Source organism: Montipora capricornis, chromosome 9 (assembly GCF_036669925.1).
Source record: "Montipora capricornis isolate CH-2021 chromosome 9, ASM3666992v2, whole genome shotgun sequence".
In the NCBI taxonomy this organism is placed as follows: Eukaryota; Metazoa; Cnidaria; class Anthozoa; order Scleractinia; family Acroporidae; genus Montipora; species Montipora capricornis.
The window spans coordinates 33,940,610-33,963,109 of NC_090891.1; the positions used below are offsets into that span (position 1 = coordinate 33,940,610).

The 22,500-nt window shown below is 37.3% G+C and overlaps 3 protein-coding genes across 4 annotated transcripts in view; 1 reads left to right on the forward strand and 2 right to left on the reverse strand.

Moving 5' to 3' along the window:
* Positions 1-1,580: 1,580 nt before the first annotated feature.
* On the reverse strand, positions 1,581-6,504 carry LOC138016485 (multifunctional protein ADE2-like). The gene is made up of 2 exons (XM_068863619.1): positions 6,349-6,504; positions 1,581-3,234 (listed from the first exon to the last, which is right to left on the reverse strand). Exons 1-2 carry the CDS (start codon positions 6,374-6,376, stop codon positions 1,976-1,978), a joined length of 1,287 nt encoding a protein of 428 aa, XP_068719720.1. The 5' UTR covers positions 6,377-6,504; the 3' UTR covers positions 1,581-1,975.
* Positions 6,505-6,543: 39 nt separating this feature from the next.
* On the forward strand, positions 6,544-12,770 carry LOC138016478 (amidophosphoribosyltransferase-like). Of its 2 annotated transcripts, XM_068863614.1 has the most exons (4): positions 6,545-6,622; positions 6,716-6,877; positions 7,208-8,342; positions 10,575-12,770. In XM_068863614.1, exons 2-4 carry the CDS (start codon positions 6,747-6,749, stop codon positions 10,830-10,832), a joined length of 1,524 nt encoding a protein of 507 aa, XP_068719715.1. In that variant the 5' UTR covers positions 6,545-6,622; positions 6,716-6,746; the 3' UTR covers positions 10,833-12,770. The 2 variants fall into 2 exon arrangements, with proteins under 2 accessions (XP_068719714.1, XP_068719715.1); XM_068863613.1 differs by having other exon boundaries at positions 6,544-6,877.
* A 1,317-nt stretch (positions 12,771-14,087) lies between these two features.
* The window catches only part of LOC138016471 (serine/threonine-protein kinase DCLK1-like), a 42,688-nt gene continuing 34,275 nt past the window's right edge, over positions 14,088-22,500 (reverse strand). Inside the window, 1 exon segment of the mRNA XM_068863605.1 lies at positions 14,088-15,715. Within this exon segment, the coding sequence (XP_068719706.1) occupies positions 15,413-15,715 (303 nt within the window). The 3' untranslated portion in view covers positions 14,088-15,412.

A 22,500-nucleotide genomic window follows, 5' to 3' on the forward strand; every position in this document is an offset into this window, starting at 1 on the left:
ACGCATCTTTTAGGCATTTTCAAGGGAATTATTCTTTACTATACTGTTTATATCGCTATTCCTTTTTCACTTGAAGTCAGCAGTATTGTGACCGGGAAGAATCGATGGAAGACTAAGGCGAATGGTGAGCCAAAATGGCGGCGAGGCGGCAAATTTGAACGTTTCCTAATTTCATTTTCAAATCGCGTTTTGGGAAAATCACACTTTTTTTTTCGCGAAACGTCTATGAGATATGTGTAGATTCAGATGACTAAGTGAGAAAAATTAGGTTATGGGCACTTTCAGGAGGCTCGAAAGGGTTTCAACACTTAGGTTTCGTTTACTTGGTTGATTTCATCTCGGGATGAAATCCATGCCGAAAGCTACCTCGGCGGTTTGGTCACGTATTAACTTACAATACGGAACGAGAAGGTCCTGCTGTGTTCCAGGTATACACTCTGAACAAAACATTTTAAGACATGAACATAATGGTCATTCCCCGCTGGTCATGCGTTGGAAGGCTCTGGATTCAGCTGAGCTTTAGCCGAGTCAGGTGTTTTCATGAATATTTCATCCCGCATCCCTGTGCTGAAGACCGGGATGAAAAGATTTCACCCCGGGATCATGCAAACACCAAGAAGTAAACAACCAGACACCATAGTGAAACTCGTCCCGGGATGAGTTCACTCGTGTAAACAGGCCCTTAGAAGGTTCTGTTTAAATCGATTAGCGCTACAACACTGTATCAGATAACAGCAATGTTGTGGTACCATATTAAACACCGATTATTTCCAAACATAACTGCGAAGATCATAGCTTCACTTGATTTCATATCCGCAGTTCACATATGATTCATTTCATATACCATTTCATCATTGATCATTATTGTGATGTAATAACTTACCTTGGCAACACTATATTTTGGATTAAGTTGCTCCCATATCAAAAACGAAAAAGGTGACCCCCTTTTTTTATTGCTGAAAAAGTGCTAAGGCAATGACAACGCCACAAAGCAAGAATACGCACGTGCAGAACGCATTTCACTGCGTTTGTTTGCGATAGTCCAAAAAACAACGTAAAATCACCAAATTTCAGGTTTCGACGACGTGAGCATACAAAAAAAAAATCGTTCACTTTTTATCTTGACTTTAGAACCGTCCTTATAAATCCAGTTAAATTATAGTTCTCCCCTACATTGTTCAATGTGAACAAGACGGAAAAATCGCGAAACTTTTCCGATAGCGCGAATTTATATTTTGAAGTGACGTAGTAGTTGACATTACCGTTGTCCTTGTTAAAACACCTTATCTCTGAGTAACGACGCATGTAAGGGTTTGTTAGCGCTTTTGCCACCCAAAAATCTATCAGTTTTTGATAGCTAATAACTCGCTCGTTATCAAAGCCTAAAAGCTTAAAATTTAAAGTTTAACACGCTAGTCAATTTGTGAAAAGCATGATGCCTTTTATAAGAAAATTCGCATGTTAATGAGTCACAATGTAACCAATGACGTCACCGAAGATTCGCCTATATTGATCTCCCTCTTCACACTGGGGGTCCCAAGATGCCACCTCATAATATAGAAACCAATCACACAAGATAATTCTCTATAAATGAACATTCTTAACATATCACACTTCAAGTTTACATAACTTGGAAAAGTGGATTTCACTAATATTATCATTTTTACCAAAGGCCTGTAGTCATTAGCTTGGTTACAAAGAGGGCTTAGTCATGACAAAAAAAAAATGCAGAGTTCAACAGTTTTTTTACTATTATAAATCTTTGCAATGCAAACATTTGATATTTATGGGTCCTTTTCTTAAGAAGCTAATACCAAAGAACATTTATTCTCTCGACTAAGTGTTGCAGAATATGAACACACATCTTTCTTTAACTTGGTAATGTGAAACAAGACTGCTTTTGTTTGCTTTAGTAAACGAAAATACAAAGTCCTCTTTCCATCAGTTTTCACTTAACAACAGATTTCTTGATTTACTACTGCTTTTGTAAATCTTGATCAGCTTTAGCAAGGCCTAGAGCAGTGTTTAGCCTTTTTCCTTTCAAACATCCCCAGACCACATGATCATTCAGACCTAAGATCTGAGCAGCCGCCAAAGCAGCACCATCAGGATTGAGTGCTGTGGTGCAACCCAGACCAGAAGGAAGTCGAAGAGAAGACCAGACATCTTGAGCACCCCACTGGGAAGACACTGGTGGACAGTTGATCACAGGAAATGCCGTGTTTCCAGATAACACTGGTCCAAGGCCATTGCTGCGTCCAGCAACTGCAATGACGACCAAAGGAATACCTTGGCCCTCATACCATCGCAACACTTGCAAGGAGTCTTCAGTTCCTTTGTGTGCTGAGCAGATGCGCAGATCTGTAGGGATGCCAAACTCTTTCAATGAAGCCTCAATCTTCTTACAGTGGTCCAGATCAGTTGCTGAGCCCATGAAGATAACAACATGGCCAGGATGGTGCTCGTTCAGCTTCTGAACTTCATTTGCCACCCATTCATAATTCTTCTTCACCTGCTCCAAGGCCTCTGGAGTAACCTCAGGGAGATTTCTATAAACTTGCTTATCCCTCATCAATCGCTTGTCGCCAGAGGGCCAAATTCGCCAGGAGTCATTGTCAACAACATCAGCAAGAAGGAGATCACCTGTTTTGCTGTTTATTCCGAACTCCACTTTCATGTCAACAAGAGCAACATCCACAGTTGCCCAGGCTCTTTCTAGGATCTCAAACACCGTGACAGCCATGTCACCCATCATGTTCAACTCCGGTTTGCCAATCTTCCTTCCACCAGCAGTCAGTTCTGCTTCCACACATTCTTCATATGTCCAAAATGGGTCATGCTGAGCATCATCTTTGAAGAACATCTCCAGCTTGACTGGTGCAAATCTGTAGCCTTCCTTGATCCCTCCATACCTTTTAAGGAAAGACCCTGTTGCTATGCGACGCGTGACCACTTCAAGAGGAATCATTTCACAGCGAACTCCAATGAAGGATTCATCATCATGCTTTTTTATGAAGTGTGTTTTTATACCACAGGCATTAAGCAGCTGAAAAACGGCAGTTGTTGTTGCATTGCTGAACTTTGCTTTCCCAGCAAGATCATTCTTTCTTGTGCTGTCAAATGCAGTGATTTTATCCTTCGACTTCAACAATACATAATTTCCATCAGGGGAGTCGGGCAGTGCATAAATTATTTTTGTTTTGCCTTCATTCAACTGTTCTCCAACCTTGAGTTCTAGAAGAGGAGGAGAAATAAAGTCTTAATTAGGGGTTTTCATCTGACGTCACGGCGGCTATGCTGGTGTACAGAACAATGCTGTAAAATGTCTTCTGGGAATTTGACTCTGCTATTATGCAAAAATTTGTGGAACCATTTTCTATTGTTTTGATCACCAACATGGCCGTTTCATCACATGGATGAAAACAAAGGATACACGACTTCAACCAGTAATGCCTGTGAAAATTTGACAAACAACGCATATCCAAGATGTGCTCAACAGCACAAGAAAAGTAAAAAGGAGGGGGGGGGGGGATGGGGTTTGAAACACTGCCTGGAGATTGAATTTACCACCGATTATTTGTAGCAATATTTAATCCTCCTTGAAACAGGTTTAATTTACACTGATTTAACTGTGGATTTAAACCTTGAAGCAAATTTTGTTTAATCGACAGTGACAAATAACATTCACAAGCGCAAAAGAAAACAGTAAATAAAGTAGTATACAAAAATTTGGTTTTATCAACGGAGTTGATAATGTAAATTGGCCACCGTACAGAGATTCTAAAAGAACAAGGTTAGTGGTCGCAGCCACATCTAAATGTACAAAAGAGAGTTTAAGGCTCACACTTCAAAAATCCAAAAAAAAGTACTGAAAGTTTATGCTATTTTAAGTGTACATCATATACATTTTGTAACCTAGTTGAAGTTTGAATTTATGCATAGCCAAAACAACATATCGAATTACGTTGCACACAAGAAACTATTACAGAGCTATTTTTGCTGTCATAGCGAAACTGGGGAAAATACCCCAATGCTAATCTCCATGATATTTTTTTATGTTGCAGGTATAATTTTTATCTACAGTAGCATAATTTGTGAACCATACTGTTTATATTATTTTTTGTGTGTGTAGCCATGAAATGACTTTTCAGCAAGAATCATAAGCCGTCACGCAACATGATTTTTTTCACCACCTGTTTATCAACTGTCGCTTAAATTTGTCTTTCACCAGGAACACTTCAATAAAGTTATATGCTTTGTCTCTGTAGTTTGTAAATAACAGTACATTTTTTTATGCCTTAGCATTTTTCAACTGGTCACACATTTCATGTGTGAAACATACTTTTCAAGTTCAATCCGGTATAAATTAAACAACCAAATGAAACCTACGGCGACAAATACGTCAGGACAAAATTATGGTACTGAAATTATCGACTTTGCTAACATTTTCAAACTCGTAACTACACGGATAATGATGAAACTATTTGATAATCAAGTTATCGAAGGTTCGAAATTCACGGGAAATTGTACTTAAATGTAACGAGAATAATATGAGTATAAACAAATGATCTCAATCAACTGGCTGCATGAATAATGCCATCTGAAAAAGCACCAGATGCGTTCAAGCTAAAAACAGCACGATCTTTAAAAGACGGCCATTTTTTGTTTTACTTCACGTAGAACGTTCTGCTCAGGAGTGTCTGTCAGTGCTTTCTGTGTCGTCCGGCAGCGGAATAATAGTGGAAAATATATGACAAGGAATGTTACGTTTATTTCAATGGACAGAATTTTCCATTTTTCTTGGTTACCTTGAATCAACTGGAAAAGTATGTAAGTGTTTATTCGATCGCATGTCAAACCCTCTGGAAAAACAAGCTCTGTATGTACTATTTATGTACCCCCTCCCCTTTGGAAATTTGCCTCTTTCAGATCCCCTACCCCTTGGAATTTCTGTGACCCTCTGTGAGGGGGGGGGGGGGGATGGATATTTTCTGGAACCACACAATGGGCCTAGTACTGTACTTGAGGCACACCTGAAGTCACATCTACAGATTTTGAACACAGTCACCATCGATAATGACATTCTGAGATCTACTAGTGAGCCAAGATTTAATCCACATAAGGGTACTTCCCTGAATGCCATAAAATGGCAATTTGCTAATAAGGCATTGATGGGGTGCTTTATCAAAAGCTTTACTAAAATCTAATATGATCATATCCATGTTCGAGTGTAGAATAAACAAAATTTGCTTGAAGGTTTAAATTCACAGTTAAGTAGGTTTAAATTAAACCTGTTTCAAGGAGGAATAAATATTGCTACAAATGGGCAGCCATACTGCAGCCTACAAAGCACAAATTTTTCGCATGCAACACAAATGGAGTTTTTTGGTGGAATTGTTGCAACTACATCCTAAATATAGTTTACGTCATAGAAAGTGCAGCATACGGGGTTTTATTCATGAGTTGTTTGTGTCAAAAACCCGAATGAGCGAGGAAAGAGCGAGTGAGGGTTTTTGACACAAACGAGTGAATAAAACCCTGCACAAAGCACTTTCTATGTCGTGACCTGTTTATTACACATAAGACGAGAATTTTCATTAAAATGGTTTTCTGAAGGCAAATTAGAAACAAAAACTCACTAACAATAGAACCAAATGCAAATTTAATTTAATTCAATAACAAAGTATGATTTGCACCATATGCATGAGAAGCACGAGTGATTGGTATGTAAACGCCTTTACGCTATCGTTGATTGGTTATACTTTCACATGTGAAATAGCTGTACGCCATTCTGATTGGCTGTATAAGCCTTTACAACATGTGGAAATAATGCGTATAGATTGTACAAATGAGCTTTATGGAATAAAATTCTCATGTTATGTGTAATAAAGGATACTACGTTACAAGACTATCACTTGCATTACTACTGCACCAAACCATACCAAATCTTGCAACGACAAAAACCTTCACGACGAAGGGTTCGGAGATTGGAAGAATCTACAAACTCCATACTTCATTCGAACATGCGTAAGAGACTCGAGAGCATCTATTGCATATATAATCAGCGCGCACGTGCTCGACTCTTCTTTCGAGGACAATCGACAAACTTCTTTGTATTTCGAAACAAATAATGACTTTCAGTAGTCTATGAAAGTTATCTTATGTCCCTTATTTGATTGAAAATATTTGCAATTAGTTCGGTTTATTTGCAACTGCTCATTTAACTTGAATGCTACTTTCATATACGGTATCGTTCTTTCAAAGTGTCTTCTCGTGTTGGACGAAAGAAAGCTTAAACTTAAAATTACGAAGTTAGCAAGATTAAGCCATCACATTGCAACATTTTACCTGTGCATGGTTTTTCTTCAGCCGCCATAGGACTAAATATAAACTGGAGACCTGAAGACACGTAAAAGCAGGGAGCAAAGGAACGTTCAGTGCAGTGTGCAGAACTGACGTATCTCTCTTGTGGCCAATCACCAACCAGAAATAAATCCACTTTCCCGCGGGAATGCAAAAAAACCTCGTCCAATCATTTTCCTCAATCCCTGGTTTAAATTTATTCCATCGTCTGAAGCAAACCATGTGCTGTCGATCGATATCAAACCTTCAACGTGTTCTGGTAGTTCCATTTGCTGGAGAATTACATTTTTTTCTCTCTCTGCTTCGAGTTTATCGTATTCGTCAATAAACCGAACGCAAAAATTTATTTCAGGTTCCAAACAGGCAATAGTTTGAAATTCAAAATGGCGTCTGATGAATCTGGATTAACCCACGCTTGCGGCGTTTTTGCTTGTATCAGAGGGGATGGAGTGTCTTCAGACGAGGTTGATGTCGCTAGCATTATCTCTCTTGGTTTAGTGTCTCTTCAACACCGGTAAGTTGTGTTTTTCTTTGGACTGAGCGTGAAAATATTGTTGGAATTCCAATAGAGTTCGACCGCTTGCCGCTATCGCATTGTTGTCGTCTGAAATGTCGGCCGGTTGACGGTTTTGCGTCGGTCTAACCCTTGCAAGGAAGAGTGTAGCTTAACTCTTCATGATATTTAAGAAGTTTTTTTGGTTCGTATGTAGCATTGATTTCATTCGAAAGTCCACATTTTCCCATTCCCTTTATCTCGAGCACATTTCTTGCTTGACTTAGTAGTGATAAGACTCATTAACCTACCATAGTATTCAAATTAAGCCACAATTTCGTTACTTCAAAGAGGCCAAGAAAGTGCTGGGATAGTAACCAACGACGGTAAAAGGTTTCATCAGCACAAGGGAATGGGGCTGGCAAGCCAGATATTCCATGAACAGCACATCAAGTCGTTAACAGGAAATATGGGTATTGGACACACTCGTTACTCAACAGCCGGTTCGTCAGAGCTTGTCAACTGTCAGCCGTTTGTTGTAGACACCATTCATGGTCAAATGGCAGTGGGACATAATGGTGAGCTTGTTAATGCAAAAGCCTTGAGAAAGAAAGTTCTGCTGCAAGGAACCGGTTTGTCAACGGGAAGTGATAGTGAAGTCATAACACAGTTGTTAACAGCAACACCACCCTGTGGGGAACCATACGGAGCTAATTGGCCTGGAAGAATCTACCAGATGATGCAACTAACTGAAATATCTTACTCACTGGTCATCATGACACGGAGCTGTATTTATGCTGTAAGAGATCCACATGGTAACCGTCCTCTTTGCATTGGAGAGCTGAGGAATTTGCAGGACAGTCCTCAGCTTTCGAGACTTGGAGGTGAGGTAATGCATAATGGGCATGAAAGTGACATTGCTGATACTCTTGGCTGGATTGTATCATCAGAATCCTGTGGCTTTCATTCATGTGGGGCATCATTGTGCAGAGAAGTAAAACCAGGAGAAATTGTCGAATTGACCACAAAAGGATTTAAATCTGTAAGGATTGTACCACCCCAAAATCCAGACAAACCTATGTCATTCTGTGTATTTGAATATGTGTACTTTGCTCGGCCTGATAGCATATTTGAAGGTCAGATGGTCTACAGCGTTCGGCAGCAGTGTGGAAAGCAGTTAGCTATTGAAGCTCCAGTGGAAGCAGAGTTAGTAAGCACTGTTCCTGAATCAGCTACTCCAGCAGCCCTAGGTTACTCACTACGGACTGGAATTCCCTATGTCGAGGTGCTCACCAAGAATCGTTATGTTGGGCGGACATTCATACAGCCCAACAACAGGCTGAGGAAGCTTGGAGTTGCCAGGAAATTTGGACCACTTTCAATGAATTTCAAGGGAAAAAGAGTTGTTTTGATTGATGATTCAATTGTGCGTGGAAATACTATGGGTCCTATTATTAAGCTGCTAAAGCAAGCAGGAGCACGAGAAGTAAGTACTGGAAATGTTGTTTTCAATGTGTGTTATTCAATTTTTTTACATGTAAAAGTCATGGGTGGTGATGTTGAAAACAAGTTATCATTGCAAAAATTTTGGGGGATTGTAATGAAAATAAAATGGATCATGTGTACTACAGGTAGTGTCGACAGTTTTTATTGGTTGATACATTGACATGTCGACAGTCACCGGTATGTTGGTCGACACTCTGTTGACCAACACACCAACTTTCGATTGCATGTCAGTTGATATGTTGACCGACAGGTGGCCAATATGTGGCCTGTCTCGTGTAGTGGTAGTCTCTTGGCCAGGTGTCGGTTAACTGTCAGTCAGGTGTCAGCTGTCAGGTATCGGTCGATAGTCGGTCACTACCTATTCACCGCCTGTTGCGTAAAGCACATGACAATGATTGTCAGCCTTTTATCTTAACTTTTCTTGGAAACTACCCTACGCTTGAATATTCCCTCTTCCTCAACAAAATTGGCATCTATGATCTGTAACTGAACAGGTGAACAACAACAGACTGCTGTGTAATTTGCATGGTTAAAGGCCTCACTGGTTGGGGTCTCAATTAAGGGTGTAAATACAACAAAAAAGTGGGCGAATGTGTCAAGGCGTGTGGTAAGTGAGATAGTTATTCAAATGTTCACCACAGGAATTGATGAAAGCTTCGGTGAATGTTTCAAGCTTAACTCTATGCCCCATAATCACACCAGTCCCTGCTTTTAAGGACAGGTACTGGGTTTTGGGAGAACATTTTGCTGCCATATTTACATGACGTCATTTCATTCTAACTTAGGATCCCAAAAAAAGACCAACAACAGACTGCAACTTATTTCAATAACAAGTTAATATATACATGCATAGACTGATACATTCGATGTGCATTGATCGATACCTCAACAGACCATCAATCTGCTATTGACTGAAAATATTGACTGATAGTTGACTCATACCGTGCTTGGTTAAGAAGTGGTGAAGTATAAGTGTAGTATGGGTTAAGTCTTGTTGAAGTGTCGATGAAATATCCATGAAGTGTAGGTGAAGTATCTATATTTTTCCATAAAGATATTGAATGACTAATGACTGATATGTCGACAGACTGTGATAGTTGGTGTGTCTGGCCGATAAATAGACTGATATATCGACTGATATACCAGTAGACATGTCAATATATTATCGGTTGATATACTGTATCAGTCAATGAGAAGTTGGATATATCAGTGGACACTACCTGTAGTACACACGATGCCACCTACTCTGGTTTTGAAAACTGTGAATAATGATATCATCGTAGAGGCTGTAGTGTACTGAGTGAACAATGAACTGACACTATCTTCTCTAGCCCTTGCAATGACGGTGACCATTTGTACATTGGACAGACCAAAAGTCATTTTGGGACACATTCAGAGCAGGTGGGTTTTCTTTGCAAAAAGGAAAACTCTACTTTACCAGAGCATGCATGACAAACTAACCACACAAGTGCATGGAATAATTACTAATATATCATTATATTAGAACAGTGGATAGCTTTGAAGGCATGCTCTGATTGGCTCCTCAAACCCTGAATATACTATTCACCTTGGAGCAACTCACATGAAATTTGTGCTAGAAAATATTGTAATTGTTGTAGGAATGAATGAGTTAAAATCTTTTTGGGCTATACTATCTCACTTTTGTAGTATATACTAAAACAACTATTCACCTCATTGTGAGTGACTAGTGGTGGATATCTACCTCTGGTAAACATTGACCTCTAGCCACCTTCACTTTGGCAAATAGTTGTTAATTATTGCATTCGATCAAAGGAGAACGTGTCCTAATTTTGTTCAGATTGGGTGATTATGTGGTCTTGCCAAAAGGGAATCAAGATTTTTCTCTGTAAGGGACACCAAAAAAGCTGCCCCTTTGAGCCATGATGATGGCAGACTATTAAGATTAGATAGTAGCAACGCTTAAGATTATGCAATTTTGTTTTACTGATTTGCCATGAAAAAAAAAACCAAAAGAAATTGTTTGTTTAATCAAGATTTTAGTTCCATTATTTTCTTTGAAATCTCTGTATTAAAAAGAGTATGGACATTGTGTAAGTAATTTGCAATATTTGCGTCATTGTTTTGTTGACAGTAAATTATTTTGAAATAACTTTAGACGAAGCTGAAGGCTTAAATGTGACATGGGACTGCCACTCATGTTTTGCATATTGTTTTGTTTTCACAAATGTAGGTCCACATACGTGTGGCATCGCCTCCTGTCAAATTCCCCTGTTATATGGGAATCAACATTCCCACTAAGGAAGAGCTAATTGCTAACAGAATGAATGCAGATCAGCTTGCTGAGGAACTGGGTGCTGACAGTCTTGTTTACTTGAGTTTGGAGGGTTTACTAACAGCCGTGCAAAGTGGAATACCAAATTCAGATAACAAAAGTGGCCATTGTACTGCATGTTTAAGTGGGAAATATCCTGTTGAGCTGGATTGGTAATATAAAACTGAGTGAGAACTGGCTTAATTTACTGCAAAGGTGGATGTCTACGAATAAATTGTTTGTGTAGAAATATACAGCTTATTACAAAATGGCCACCATTTTAGTATTCTTTTGTTTGCATACATAATAGGTTAAGAATATTTAACCTTGAACAAGGCAACAAGCCTGGGTGAATTTGCAAGCAAACGAAAAAATACTTAAATAGTGGCAATTTTGGAATAAGGTGAGGGACTGTAGCCAGGTTAAAGCATAATAATAATTTAATAACCGTTCTACAACTAAAGTTTTAAAAAATATGAGCTTTCAACTGTGTGATCTACAGTCTTCGATGGGTAAAAAGAAATAACGAGGAGGGGTGAGGACTGAAATTAGAAAATGGATAACAAGGGTGGAAAATGTGTATTTGTTATGATTGTGTGTTAGAAAGAATGATGTATTCCCTTTGTAATGCCTTTCTATGCCCACAAAAGTTAAATTTCTTCTCCTCCTACTCAGGAAGTCACAATAATTATTGATTGTTCATTTACTTGTTACTGCGTTACACATAATTTAACCAACACTGTCGCTGAGTGAAGCCACTTTCAAAGTGTGATTTTTAGGGCCTTTTGTTTTCCTCTTTTTTCTGATGTTCACGCAACCAATTAGGGTGGTAATTGTTACAGCTGTAGCTAAGTGGGATGGTCCAACTCCTGTTAAATTTACGTTGGAAATGACAAAACAACTATTTTATACAATGATGTAAATTGGTTGAGAACACAACAATGCCTAAGGATTGTGCAGTTGTTGACGATAAGTGCTTTCAGACACTTTGCCATATTTGCTAATAACAACAAGGGCTTTGTGAAGTGTCGCCTTGTTATTCCACTGGCATACTCAATTTTTTATTAAGTAGCATATAATATACTATTTGAAAAAAATGCATTCGAGAATTTTACTTATAATAATATTATTGTTGTAAAGTTCATTAATATTTTGAAGGTTAACAGCCAACAGAATGCAGTATCCAGGCCATAAAATTATTTACACCCCGTTAAATCTCAGTGTAGCAGATGTTACCTTACGTACTGTTTTAAAAAAAACGAGCAGCAGTGTTTTATCAGGTTTAATCACTCACTGAAAAACGTCCCATTAACCCTTTGATGCCTAAACCGGCCTGACTTAGTATTTTACTCTTAACACCAGACGATTTTACTCGTCCGTGGGGAACCCCCAGGAGTCATTGGGTTAAAATCATGAGGAGAGAGTTTTCACACCCAATAAAACATGGTCTGTGCTGGGGGTTGTTGTTAATTCCATGAAAAGCGTGTCCTTCAGGAGTTTGAAGAAAGGTTCAGATTGTGAGAGGAAGATACGGTATACACCTTATTCCAAAATGGCTGCCATTTAAATTAATTAAGTATTCTTTTTTTTTTTATTCAAATTAGCCCTTGATGCCTCGTTCTTAAGATTAAAATTCAAAAGAATATTTTATCTTGAATGAGGCAACAAGGGCCACTTTGTATGTGCATAAATCAGTGGCCATTTTGGAATAAGGTGTATTGGCGTACAAAAAAAAACCCAGCTGGGGCCTTATCACTTTTCTTTACATAAAGGATTCTAAATAGGATTTCTTGATAGGTTGGTGATTTCATGAATTATTTCACAAGTATGGAATAATCTGTGCTGTGTAATAAGCCATACCCCTTGAGATCTTCCCCACACAGAAGGGTTTGTTAGTGTTATCAAAACAATATAAATAAATTCCTTCACTGCTTTAATATTGCTAGACCTGTGAGAGAGGTCAAGCAACTCTTAGTGGTCAATATTATGTATGAAGTAAGATGTCAAACATGAGTGTGTCACCAGGTGTTCCAAACACCTCTACGATAGGTAGAGTGCTTTTATTGTTTCGAGGCACAAAAGAAACTGGCGTTTAATAAAGACTCATTGCCATAAGGGGCTTTTTTATTCCACAAATATCGCAGAGCTCTGTTAAATGTACGGTTGATTGATAAATCATTTGCATGTGCCTAAGGCACCACTTTTATAGTGCATCTTCCTGTTTAAAACAGTACATGCACAGAAAATAACTAAACTATATAAAAATTTTTCTTTTTTTTTGTCTACCATCAGGACTTCATATTTGGCTTCATGCTTTGAAGAGTTGCCTGCAGATACACCCTGCCCCATAATAATTCACATTTTTAACTACAGAACTGAAGAATGTAAACATCTCTAAGCAAAATTCTGGTTCCTAAAATACTAGAATAGGCCATTTCAGAGTTCATGTTTGCCTCCTCTTCAAAGCAAGTCTAAGTGCGAAGTTTTTGTGATGGTAATTAGTTCTACTTTACATTTGAATGAAAACTAATTTTCAATTAACAAAAACTTCGCACTTAGACTCGCTTTGAAGAGGCAGACATGAACTCGGAAATGGCCTATTGACAGATGTTTAACAAAACAAGGATGTGAGGCAGATTACAAATCAGCCCATTCACCCCCACTGCTTTTAATTTTACCTAACCCATTGACCCCTCAGGCATCCTAGGACTCTCCCAGTTGACAAGTGAAATCTGTTAAAGTCACTGGGTTAATAGAGCAACCCCTCCGTACGAGGAAGTTAGCTAATTGTGTTTTAAGGAAATACAGGGTACAAAAATCTGGACTATAAGCAGTCTCACTTTTGCTTAAAAATCTGCCAAGACAATGTGGGTGGGAAGTGCTCTTATCACAGTGTCCACCCTGCTTCCCTTTTGGGAAGACAGCCTGCCTTTTACCCAACACCATAAAGTCAGTTTTAAAAATAAACCAACCCAAAAGAGGTTTACACCTGACTAACAGCCATTGCAAAAACAATGTATAATATTTTTCTAGGAAGCCTAAACCTCACTTGAAAGCATTAGATCCTTTTGTGTAATTATTGCTAAAATGTATCTACATGCAACAAGCTGCAAAGTCCTTTGGCCTACTGTTGTTTTTGCTAACCCTTTTAATAATAGGAAAGAGCACAACCTTGATAACTCTGTCCAACCAATAGCCCACTTTCGATGTATTAAAATTCAGTCCTAAACAAAAGACATCATCTTGAGGCTCTGGGGAATAAACTCATACAAATCCTTATATTTATTACCCAGAGCCTCGAGATGATGCCTTTGTTTAGGACTGAATTTTAATATATCTAAAGTGGGCTATTGCAAACGAAAGGTTCTAAAACATCTCACAAAGTTTATGAATAAGGCCTATGGTTTTTCATCCTTACATGAGACAAGGTAACTGTGAACAAGTTTATTTCACTGAATCATTGTCTTTCCTGCTTTGCAGCAGTAAATTCAGATAATTATTACACATATGTATATATCAAAACTGTACCTCATTATTAAATAATTCTATTTTCTTCTTATTAACTGGTAATATCCAAGACTAGAAACTTGACAAAACTTAAATACTGAGTTTTGATAATTACCAGGTTTTGGGAGGAGATGTCAACTTTTGAATTTTATCTTACAAAACAAGTAAGTAATTTTGAAATGGGGAAAAGAAGAAATACCCCATTCAAAAGAAGTCTTTGCACAGAAGTCCACTCAAAGAATTTCCATCCAAACAACCACATGCTAACATATTAAATAAAAATATAAATATATAAAATTCTGTGGGGGGGGGGAATAATATCTAAAACTGAGCAAATCTCCGTCATTGTTGTTACAACTATAATGATTATTATTAGTACTTTTGCAATCCAGCTGGTAAGGAAACAATTAAGGCAAATGTAAAGTCCAATTTGTTTGCCTTGGATCATGTTTCTAATACTTTCTGATGCAAAAATTCAAATTTTCTGTTATTTGTGACCACATTTCTGTACATAAATTACAATGTCATTGCAAGATACCCTGCGATATTTACTACCTTTCACATGTACAAAGAATACAAAACTGCCACAACAGCAAATTTCCTTGCAGTTCCTCAGCTTAAATTTGTATTAATTTTGCTTAACAAAATTTGTTCCAATTGCTTTCATTTTTTGCCTGGAAATGACAAAGTGAACTTCTTTGCTGGATTCACAAAGTTGCCAAGGTGATCTACCATCATTTTGTGAACAACTTTTCTCATGACTGTGTTTTACAGGTCCTGTTCCATTCATCACTCTACTTAAAGGCCAAATTACAATTATTATGTCATGCTATTTGATAAATAATATTGAACTGTGGTTGTTCACTATGGTTGCACATTATCATTTGTCTTAAGATGTACATGTTGTCACTGCACCAGTAGATTGTGACATTTTGAATGCTCCCGGCTAGTCATCAGTCTACCTTATTGCCTTGTGAGGAATAGCAATGTGCACCCAAAACATAACAATCTACTTCTACAGTGAAGTGACTACATCATGAGACAAACAATAATACGCAATAAAATCATTACTCACTGAAGTATGAAAAAGGCAATACTATCAGTAATCGTCACAATTATGCACAGAACCCTCTATTCGATATAATATCATTCTAATAATATTATTATTAACTGCTTATCCGCAGATTTGTCGATAAGAACTAAAGCAGAAGGACACAAGTATTCCCTGCTTCGCCAAGCCTTTAAAATTATCATTCTTTCTTAAATTCATCAATATCAGGACTTCCAGAGAAAACTCTCACCAACTCTTCATTACTGTTCCATAACTTTTCGTCATCTGTTTTATTATTATCCCCTTGGTCTTCAAATAAGACATCAAAATTCAAACTCCTTGGACGATGCTTTGTATGAAGTGATTCTTGACCATTATCGTAGTTCTTATTAACAAGAAGATCCTCATCATGAACTCCAGGGACAAGATTCTGGTAGCTGTCCACTGCTGATAGCTTACCTCCATCGTGCAAAGATTTGCTGAGCTTTTCCAAGGCTTTAATCTACAAAAAAGGAATAATTTTATAATGTTAGTGCCACAAGGGTTAAAAAACCTCCACACTGACTGATACATGAAATAGAATTTCAATGACCCTGATATGGTTCTTTGCATTGAGCTGGCATGTATTTGAAGAAAACAAAGGCTTTGTCATATAATGCCAGTAAGGATGATTCACACAAAAAAGGCCACTCTCTGTAAGATCCCTGATAGTAAGTAAAAAGGTCAACACAGATTAAAAAGAGGAAAATCCATAGAATTTTACCCTTTCAATATTTATCAGAAGACTAAAAATTTAATAGGGTATTCAAGAGGAGAAAGGTCACACTTATTTCAGTTCATAGCCAATATTATAATAGCAATGCATTAAATTCATTTACTTTTTAAAGTTGTCTTTTGAAGAGGAAAATATTAATGTCCTTTTTGGTAAAGTGCCTAGAGACTGAGACTCCTTTTCCTTTTTAACTTTATTTTAAACTTTCAAAACCAGAAAATTTATCACGGAGTTTTCAACACATTAAATGAGATAAAACCAAATTTACAGGGAAAATGCCAAAAATTAAAAGGTTAACTTGTGAAAATTAACCAAACATCTCAACAATTTTTTACATTTTTATGACCTTTAAACTAGTACTTACCAATCAAAACTATATTTAAGTAATGACAACTTACCTTCTATTCCAAAACTAATCATATTTTTAACAATGACAACCAGATGCTTTAATATTAGTGGACAGTATTTATTATCCTTTAAAAACTGAAACAAAATAAGAAATGTTCATTCAAGCAGTTATCTTTGTATTCTTTAAACCACATGCAATAATGGAAAATCAAAGAAGGAAAACATGATTCAGCAGAATAGTTCACTTAAAGATAAAAAAAAAAATTGTACATGCATGGTTAAATGAGATCAATTTAATGAGAGTTTAATATCGTGATTAACAAGCATGATGTCTGCATAAAGGTTAGGGTTAGAGTTAGGGTTGGTGGAAATGTTTCACCCAAGTCTGATCGGCAGCCAACATGGTAAAAAAAATGTGGTAAAATGAACTTGACCAAGTGGTTGAAAGTCAATGTTCATGACCATACTTTTGCCAACAGCTTGTAATTTCAGTTACTACTATAACATAATTGATAGAGATCGATAGATAAATAGTTTATTAATAACCGATTTGCACCTAATGGTTGAATTATACGATGTACAAAAATTGAATATTGTACAAAAATTAAATATTGATAATTACATTAATTACATTTAAAACAGCGAATAAGGACACTATATGTTCTAAAAAGGTACATCGAAGAGATAAAAAAAACCTGCTACAATCGTTCAAGCCTTGAGGGAATTAAAGGTAATAAAACTATTACAAAACCTGTTCATCTTAAAAACTGGCTTAAACTTCTGCATATTTCTTAGGTTAAGGGTACACGTGTTGCAGGCTGGAAGAAGTTTATGGAGCTTATTCTGTTCATTCTGTAAAACTTCCTTAAATAGTTTGTCAACCAGTTCCTGGCCGCGGTCAGAAAGTTTAGTTAGGCCCGATTCAACCAAGGCCTTGTTATATGAACAAAGAGGAAAAATGATGCGCATAGCCTGCTTTTGAACTCCTTCAAGCTTATTGGAGAGGTACACAGGGAGACCGTCATGAAAGACAGGACATGCGTACTCTGTGATCGGACGAATACAAGTGTGGAAAAACTGGACTAACACACAAGGGCCAAGACCAGAGCGTTTGAGCTGAGATCAGCCGTACAAGCACTTTTTAGCCTTCTTAATAATGAAGTCAATGTGACAATTCCATTTCAAATCACTGGACATGTTAAGGCCTACTAGTATTTTGGCACTAGTAACTAAATCAATAGGCATGCCATTAACAACAGCTGGATCGAAAGAAGTAGGGTTCTTAGGGTTAAAGTTTATAAGCAGTTCTTTGCATTTCGTCTCATTTAGTTGGAACTTATCCACAGTCGTGCGGCTTGCTAGGGTGTCAATAGCAGCTTAAATGTGACTGTCTTGGTTCTTACTTATCGTCTCCGAAATGGTGGTATCATCAACACACTTCCAGAGATCGGTGCCAGGAACATCAAGCTCGTTGATCATGATGATAAACAGCCATGGCCCTAGTTTGGTTCCTTGAGGAACCCCCGCCGGTACTGCGCCCCATTCCGAAAAGTAGTCATATCCGAGTTTAACACGCTGTTTGCACGAGGTGAGAAAGTCGGTAATCCATAAGATGACAGCATCAGGGATGTTATATGTTAATCCAGCTTCCTGACCAAAATGAGGTGGTCAATGAGGTCAAAAGCTTTTTTAAAATAAAAGAGAATCACCCTCACAGACGCCATGTTACAGTCAGTAGCACTGTACCAGGCATGAGTCATACTAACTAGGGCTTCAGTGGTCCTTGAACTGTGGACAGTGCCGAGTAAAGCAGGTTTTCAACCACAAAGTCCTCAGCCAACTCGGAAAGGACAGGTGTAGGTGAAATTGGTCTCAAGTGCTTGTTACCGTCATAAACAGGGGTCTGCTTAGGAATGGGGGCAACATTGGCGTGCTTCCAGGGCTGGGGCAAACGAGCCTCCAAGTATTAGCGATTAAGAATATTGGTCACCACTGGGGCCAGTAAGTCTGCGTTCTCTTTCAAAAGCCAGGCAGGCACGCTGTCAGGTCCAGAAGCTTTGGCAGGATTAAGGACACAAAACTATGTAACAATTGGCGCGTCGGTGTGTTGCACGGCAACCGAAATGCCAGGATCCAATGGATTAAAAATATTCATTGGAGCTAGAAAAGCATTATTAATGATGTTAGCAAGGGCCGCACGACTAGAAACAGGCCCTGAGACAATATGCTTCAAGAAAGAAGTCGGATCCGTGCGCATAGCTAATTGCATCCTGCCAAGTGGTATTGTGATCAGAACTCTTTCCCCACATTAAAATCCTATCTAGATCTGTCTCAGGACAAAAATACAGTATCATCACTGACCAACAAAAAATTAGCAGGTATGTGAGGTGCTGAAAGGAAACAGTGTTTTTAGTAACCAAACTACTGACAAAAACATGTTTCCGTAGTCTCAACAAAGTAAAGGATACCCTTGAATGGCCGAAAAAAAAAGGATCTGTAATATCTTTCAACATTGACAACTTTATCACTTATTTCATACAAATGTGATGTCAGAATTTAGTATCCCAAAAATAGAATATTCTCTTTTCAAACTTAAAAACATTTCCTCTATACATCATGCATGTCATTGTTTTTCTTAGTTAAGTCATTTACAAAAAAATATTACTCTAAACAAAGTTTGAGATTAGATTTAACATTCATATTTTGATGACAGTCAAGAACCTTCAAAATCTTATAATTTCCTCAGTTTTAAAACATATCGAGCTAAGCTAGCCAAGGCATTTGTACATTTAGTTAGAGTTAAGCTGGCAAGGATATTATGTTATTTGCTGGCTGGGATGTCCGTATAGGTACCGAAAAACTGTGACCAAGGTCTTGAAAATGTTGCCCAAGGCAGCAGGCCGAGAGCAGCTTTTTCAAGACTGAGGTCACAGTTTTTCGCTATACGGACTGACCCTTAGCTGGTAAATAACGTATTTATTTTCCTTCTCTGAAATCACTTTTTAAATTGTTGACTCGCTTGATAGCAAATGTAGCATTAAAGCGACTTACAAACTTTCAAAGGGAAATATTTTTCTTTGAATTCTACTTCCAAACCTCTTGTCTAATAAAAAGTAATTTTTGTATGTAAACGGTTTGGTGTCAAAAAATAAAAATTAAAGGTTGAGGACAAAAACTCTCCGAGCGTTACTGTGCCCGTGGGCAGGGATAGGAAAATCTGGACCACACACAACCAAAACAAATTGCAGGATTTGATACCATGCCCTCTTGGAAAAAAATAAATTTTGTTATGTCAGCCTTAAGTAATAAGAGAATTAAGACAAACATTAATTTTTAGAATAAAAATGGCGAAATTAATAACGAACAATGTTTTGCTGTACTCATGTCAGCTTTGTCAAGTTCAAAATGTAAGTGTCAATTGGGATGACATTTGTGAATACAATTATGCAAATATAGCCAGAAAAATGCAGTAAAGTACTTATGAATGCAATAGGAATCAGTTGTATACTGTTCTGACTCTATTCATGCTAAACTTACTAAACGTTTGACATACGCAACTGGTTCCTATTACATTCATAAATACTTTTTCAAGTGATACTTACATAATCTTATTCACAAATATCACAGAAATTGATACTTACATTTTGAAATTCACAATGCTTGCATGAGGACAGAGAAATGTTGTTCATTATTAATTTTGCTAGTTTTGAATAAAGGTTGAAATTTTTCTTTTTAAAAACGAGTTTACATCACTGAGAGTATAATTATAATAATCGACTGCTACTGTTTCCAGTTCATTGTCATTATAGTTTCAAAATTTCATTAACTATATTCATGACAGACACCTATAATATTTGGTGGAACTAAATCCACATCTCATAATATTGCATCTTGTGAAACAAGAATGTCCGACATTCTAAGACAGTCACCATATTGAAAGAGTTTGTGAAAGATCTGGTATGAGTGACAGATGTTGGGGAAACAGGTTGTCTTAGATTTTCACAACTCATTCAATACGCTGAATGGATTTACTACTGCGGGCTTCAAGCCTCTCAATACAAAACGCAAACTATGGCTTGCAAGAAAGGTAAAGAAAGTGAGGCATGTATACCACCAACTCAACTGCCATTATACAAAACAAAATATTAATTTGTAAGTGAAAAATTTAGTGGCAAAACTTTGGCAAAAGTCTCAAAGGTTTCTAACCCTATTCATAAAACAAAATATTGCTTTCAAAAGGTCTACATGATGTTTAAATTCTAAATCTCATTGGCGGTTGACGGAGAATTTTGCATTGAGTTGGGCCTGATCCCGAAACTCCACTTATCACTGACTTTCTTTGGGGACTCTGATTTGGGGACCTATGGCCGCCCACACTTTTAGCACTTCTCAAAGGCTTTTTCCACACTGGAACATAATTAGCAGGAGTTTTTACAGAGGGACTTTTTTTGATCGAGGTGTTTATTTTCATACCACAATTTAGTTCCTGTGTATCCTTGAAAAGATTTTCTCTGGCACTATGGAAATCCTTTTTAATAATGTTCCTTGGAAGCGGGCTAAGGGCTTTTCTTTCTCTGGTTTCCCTTTGTGGACCCCTGGCCTTGGGGAGTGCTTTATGCCTGCTTGTCTGTTCAACAAAACAAGTGAAAAATCAAGTAAATGTTGTGTATGTGTAAGTGCTATTGTGATCAAAATTGTCAATTTTCTTTTAATTATTTTTCTTTCCAAGGTATTTCTAAACATACATCTGCTAGAGCAAAGTTAAGCCTTCACTTGGGGAAAAATTGTCTTTCATAGTGAAAATTCTCCCATTTAATAGTCTGCCATCAGTCAATTCAAAACTTCAGAGCACTAAAAGACAGTGATGTCATTAGCTCATTAGCATGAGTGCAGCTGATTGCATTTGTGTGTTGATTATAATCGTTTAAGTGTAATACTAATTTTGAAAACATCCCTTGTATGGAACCAAAGCACAGGCAATGAACATAAAAATAATACAAAATCACTTTCCTGGCCAGCTGTTTTTCATTTTTTTGTCAGGTGTACATTAAACTACCGGACAAGCACCTTCCCTAAAACCTCTTGCGATTAGCTGAAGGCTGGTTTAGTGGTGTCTGCTTTAAGTCAGTAAACCAGCTTTCCAGTACGATCTGTTGGTAGTCATTTGTACAGCTGTAGGTAATGCATTCCGCAGAATCCAAGTTGATTCTGTGGTTTGTCTGTAAAATGGTGTCAGCAAAGTTATTGTTGATGTCACCATTTCTCATCACCCGTTTGTCTTCAGTCGGTCTTGCATTTAGATAATTGCTGCCAGTCTCACTGATATGAGGGACCTGGCAGTCAGCATTTGATCTTGTAAAATGCTCCCTGTCTGTCCTTGGGTTCACCTTAACATTACAGGTACCAATAGACACCACGAAACTGTTACCAAATTCAATTAACTGATATGACTACTGGGTTCAAACCATTAATGATTCTATTTAGTTTCTTTGTTTTCCCTGTTATGAGAGCATAAATGCAGACAACAACAAAGACACTACAGACTAGACGAAAGTATAAACAGTTATACATAAACACTCTAATTTTAATTTAATGTCTCTACAATGTAATTATTTCTTTACATTTTTAATTTCCCAATTAACTTAAGTGACTTGCTTAATATTTCATTTTTATTTATAACTTATATTATACTTTGACAAACTGTATATCTAAAAATCTGTCACCATTTTACAGTTAGCTTTTGATCCATGCTGAAAATAAATCTTTGCTAAATATCACAAATTACAAACAACTTTTAATCTTCATAATCAATCAATTTTCTTTTTAAAAATAGTTGTTTACTGTCCCTCTCAAAAGTAACAGTACTTATTTCGTCTGAGAAAACATTTCAAGCATTATTATACTTAGTATTTTTTCTTCCTATTTAACAGAGAATTCGAATGAACAAAACTCATACCAAGTCCTCCCAAATCTTAGATAATAATACGCGCAGTTTCTATATAAATATTCAACTACAAACTACAGTGGAACCCTGCTCCACAGACACCCGCATATAGTGGACAGTTTTATTTGCCCTGTTGAAAAGGTCACATCTTTTCTCATAAATTTACCCGCTTAATACAAACAACAGACAATTTTCTATGTCCCAATTCACAAACTCTCACATG

Excerpts from the sequence above, each read along its gene's own strand:
- LOC138016485 (XM_068863619.1), bottom strand. The coding sequence starts at position 6,376 with ATGGCGGCTGAAGAAAAACCATGCACAG. Across the intron at positions 3,235-6,348 it reads TGAAGAAAAACCATGCACAG|AACTCAAGGTTGGAGAACAG; the intron begins GTAAAATGTTGC and ends CTCCTCTTCTAG.
- LOC138016478 (XM_068863613.1), top strand. The coding sequence starts at position 6,747 with ATGGCGTCTGATGAATCTGGATTAACCCACGCTTGCGGCGTTTTTGCT. Across the intron at positions 6,878-7,207 it reads TTAGTGTCTCTTCAACACCG|AGGCCAAGAAAGTGCTGGGA; the intron begins GTAAGTTGTGTT and ends GTTACTTCAAAG. Across the intron at positions 8,343-10,574 it reads AGCAAGCAGGAGCACGAGAA|GTCCACATACGTGTGGCATC; the intron begins GTAAGTACTGGA and ends TCACAAATGTAG.